Source organism: Gavialis gangeticus, unplaced genomic scaffold, assembly GCF_001723915.1.
Source record: "Gavialis gangeticus isolate Ggan-Ray unplaced genomic scaffold, GavGan_comp1, whole genome shotgun sequence".
Lineage (NCBI taxonomy): Eukaryota > Metazoa > Chordata > Crocodylia > Gavialidae > Gavialis > Gavialis gangeticus.
In genome coordinates, this window is record NW_017729030.1 from 68,124,748 (window position 1) to 68,128,812 (window position 4,065).

The 4,065-nt window shown below is 43.6% G+C and overlaps 1 protein-coding gene across 1 annotated transcript in view; it reads right to left on the minus strand.

Annotated features, from left to right (window-relative positions):
* The window catches only part of SDAD1 (SDA1 domain containing 1), a 54,387-nt gene that overhangs the window by 5,854 nt on the left and 44,468 nt on the right, over window positions 1-4,065 (minus strand). Inside the window, exons 14-17 of the mRNA XM_019522325.1 lie at window positions 3,820-3,910; window positions 3,272-3,462; window positions 1,776-1,860; window positions 1,204-1,365 (exon numbers count right to left, since the gene is read on the minus strand). Coding sequence (XP_019377870.1) covers window positions 1,204-1,365; window positions 1,776-1,860; window positions 3,272-3,462; window positions 3,820-3,910 — 529 coding nt within the window. The remainder of the gene's footprint in view (window positions 1-1,203; window positions 1,366-1,775; window positions 1,861-3,271; window positions 3,463-3,819; window positions 3,911-4,065) is intronic.

The following is a 4,065-nucleotide window of genomic DNA, read 5'->3' on the forward strand; positions in this document are numbered from 1 at the left end:
CCCATCCAGTACCCTGCACCTGCCCCAGCTACTTCAGCAGTGCCTGGGGTTGCTCCTCTGGGGACTACTCTGACTACCACTGCTATTGCTGCCTTTCCCCACCCTTCCCTGCCCCCAGGCAACCCCTATGCCTCTTCCAGCAACACCTTCTGCTGGCAATGGGCAAGTAGACGCATAGGCAGAGCTTCATTTTGCAGCCTGGCTTTTCCCTTCTGCTTCCCCCCATACTCCTGGGACTGGTAGGAGGAGTAGTGAGGGTGCTCACTAGCATGTGAAACCCTGAAGGAACAGCTTCAGTAGCAGGCGCTGCCCTTGCCCCCTGAGGTACAGACCAGGGGGTGAGAGGGGCAAACTGGAAATAATAGGTCACATCATGGAAAGGTCCTTCCCCCACTGCCCTTAAGCAGCACCAGCTAGATCATGACTCTCAACTTTTTTAGCCTCAAGGTTCCCCCCCACCCTCCATATCTTCTCTGAATGTAGATCTCTCAGTGATTTTCAATTGGGCTACCACAAAATTCAGAAAAGTTATGGAGGGGGGCCTTGAAGCTAAGGTTAAGAAGCACTAGTATAGATTAGTCCTTTGCTTAAAGAAAGATGCACGATTTCCTCTGGCACAGGAATGAAATGTTACATATTTTGAAACACCACCCCACCCTCACCCCCTTTTTGGGTTTAAGAGTGAAGTGCACCACCAATTTTAATCCAGAAAAAAAAAAAGTGTGCCCCGGGTATCAAAAGTTTAGGAACCACTGGCTCTAGGCTAGGGGACCAACCCAGGTTATAATTACATTCCCAAATCATGCTACAACCCTACCAACTACTTTACGACATAACCCTGTCCTTATTACACTGACAAAGAAAAGCCATGATATAAGGTGGTTCCTCTGACAAGAGGCCTACACCCAGTGGCTTGTTAGAACACAGATTTCCAACATGCATACTAAGGCAAAGGAATGTTCCACCTGTAGAAGGGCCCTTTTTTTCTGGGTGTACTAGCAAACAGGCATCATTTGAAGAGATACAATCTATCATATGTTCCTCTGCACTAAGTCCTGATACTGTGAAATCTTGAATTATATAAAAAGTCCCCTAAGCAAGTGATGAACATTTTTCTGTAACAAATTCTATGCTGTTGTCAGAAAAGAGCATCATTGAGCAGTCTCAGGTTTACTTGTTTCTTGGTGTAAGCAGCATACCTACCTGTTTTTCCCTGAAGGACCTTTTATTTTTTGTCCTAACATTGTGACTGTATCTCATCATCATGAAGTTCTTCTTCTTCTTCTTTTCTTTGTTAGTGGAGCTGGAAAATGGATTCATTTTGGTTTTCTTTTTCACAAATTCTTTTCTGTTTGTCCTTCCAGCCTAAGGAAGAAATCACTGTTAAAAAAATCTACAGAATTATCTCCTCTCTCACAACTTGCAACATCTAGCTAACCTCTGCTGTGATCACAATTTATCCCTGTACACGCTAGGTTCATACATGTTATAAATGACTGGAATAAAAGTCTCCAAAAGGTTTTAAAAAAACCCAGCACTAAGCATCACTCATGGTCAGAGGACAGGTACTTAACTGAGCTCAGCAGTGGTCTGTGTTAGGATAAAAAAGAGGGCAGATATTTTCCAAAATGCTAGCAGCAGGAAGGCATCTACCTAACTGCGCTGATATCCTCTGAATCTCCCTCTTCTGAGTTCTTGTAATTTCCCAGCTTGCAAAGTATGAATCCCTTGAAAAAAAATCTAGAGACAGGATCTGAAACATTAAAGGTCCTTACCATTGCTGTTGCCAGCCTTGTTTCTTTGTCAGATTTGGGTTTCTTATGTAGATATTCAATGTCCCGGAGTGAAAGCAGCTCTCCTCTGCAAAAATGGAAACACAGCCATCATCTGGCTACTTCTCATACATGGGCTCATCACATCCTCACCCTCCCCACCATCTCTTATTCATTGCTGAGATGTCCCTTTCTGCCTCCAATGACATAATTGCCTGCTCTTTACCTTTTCAAGTGTATACCTTTGTGCTTTCTCTTGGACTACCTCCCTTGCATGGAAGGACCGCCTCATAAACCTCTAAAACTGCTTTATTGCCTTCACCACAAAAATTTAAAAAAACAGGCATGGCTCTCAGCCCACTGACCACCTATCAAGGGATCCGTTGTAGCTCTCCATTTGCCTGTCTTCTCTGTGACCCACAAGGCAGGCCCAAAGCAGAAGAAGTTGAAAGGTACACATCTGAAGTTCAGGGGAAGTCAAAAAGGAAGCACCAAAACATTTGGAATCTATTTAAGAACACTCTGGTATGGACAGGATTAGTACAAACTGATAGATAAGAGGAGTAAATATAGGACAGCATGACCAAGCTTGGTGCCATAGATACAAAAAGCATGTAGGAATACTGTATAATCAGTAGTACTTCAAGCTTCTGGTCCTGTGGGTTGGATGAATGGTGCAGGCACAGCTCCTGCACGCCCAGATCAGCCCCCATGCCACCTCTGACAAGCCCCACACACCCAATTTGGGCTCTGCACGCTCAGTTTAGCACGCAGGGCTATGCTGTCCAGCCTGTGGGGCTCCCCATGGGTCCAGGAATTAGGCAGCATGGGAATGATACATCTACACTGTCACTGCCCCCCTGCCACTAAATTTCCAAACCCATGAGGAGCCCTACAGGCTGGGTGACAGGGTTCCATGAGCTGAATCTGACCCACAAAACAAGGGTCGAGCACCCCTGTTGTAAATACATTGGCAAAACTGTCAGGTTCATTCAATCCCATGTGGGCAACGAAGTGTGTTTAGTTCATGATCAGTAACATAACTTGTTCGTAGTGGCACAATAGGTAATATGATTTGTTACAGAAATCTATAACTGGGAAGACTTTTGGGATATATCAGCACTTAAGGTGTAAAATGTGGTATAAAAATGCACTTTGGATTTGTGTTTAACCCTACATTACTGACAACCTGGCTGATAATATGAATAGTTTAACTAATCTTATACTCCTTGCATAGTTGCATGAGCATCTGAACTGTGCTGCACAGAACGGCAGCATACAATCTGGCCCTTAGAAGCAACAGCAGCATTCCTGCGAATTCCGCTGTCTCATACACAGATTATAGCATCTTTGTCAGAAGAGACCATCTTTGTTATTTAGTTATACAGCATGTAGTATGATGGAGTTCTGGTTTCTGACTAGGGCTCCCAGGTACTATAAATAATACCCTTGTTACCTCACAGGAAAGGTGATAAATGTACATCAGTACTTTTGCTTACCTTTCCTCCTCCTCACTGTCTATTTCAATGTTCTTCCTCTTCATAGCCTTGCCTGGTGCAGAGTTGAGTTCTTTGGAAAGCTGGGCGAGGCGGATTTTCTGGAAGTCTTCTTGAGTTAAAATCCTGCTTGTGCTAACAGCTGCAGCTCTAGATTTCTGTTCTTCTACAGGCATGCTTTTGATGTTCTCTGCCTGTCACCAAAGGCACATAGGAGGACCATCAGGGCCTTTACACAATCATTTTGTGGAGTTAACTTGCATGCTGTTATCTTATAGAACAAGGCCCTTTTCTTTCCTCCAAATTACAAAGAGGCATGAGACCTATACACACACAAGGCTGATTCTTATCTGCTTCAATCCATGAATATTCATGTGTACTTGTGCAAATGGGGTGCAACAACATTGTTGATTTAGAAGTGTTTATGCACGTTGTGTGCAAAAGTAAGCAATTAAATGACAGCATAAGCTTGTAGAGAATTAAACTGAGTATCTGAAGACTGCATTTAGACTTGGATTGAAGTGATTAAAAAGAAAAAAAACCCAACTCACTACTTGCTGCTCTTCATCTGAGGAATGGTGCACATCAATCCATTCTTCATCTTCATCATCTTCCTCACTTGTGCTGGCACTTTCCCATCCATCTGCAGAAGGAAAAAGGCACAGAACCACTAACAAGTTCACAGCATGGGGATCCTTGAAATGTCAGGTGGATTTGGTGGTCAAATCATCTATGGCCATCTGAGCCTAGCAAGATGATTGTTACCACATTCTATTTGTCTTTACTGAACTGGATTA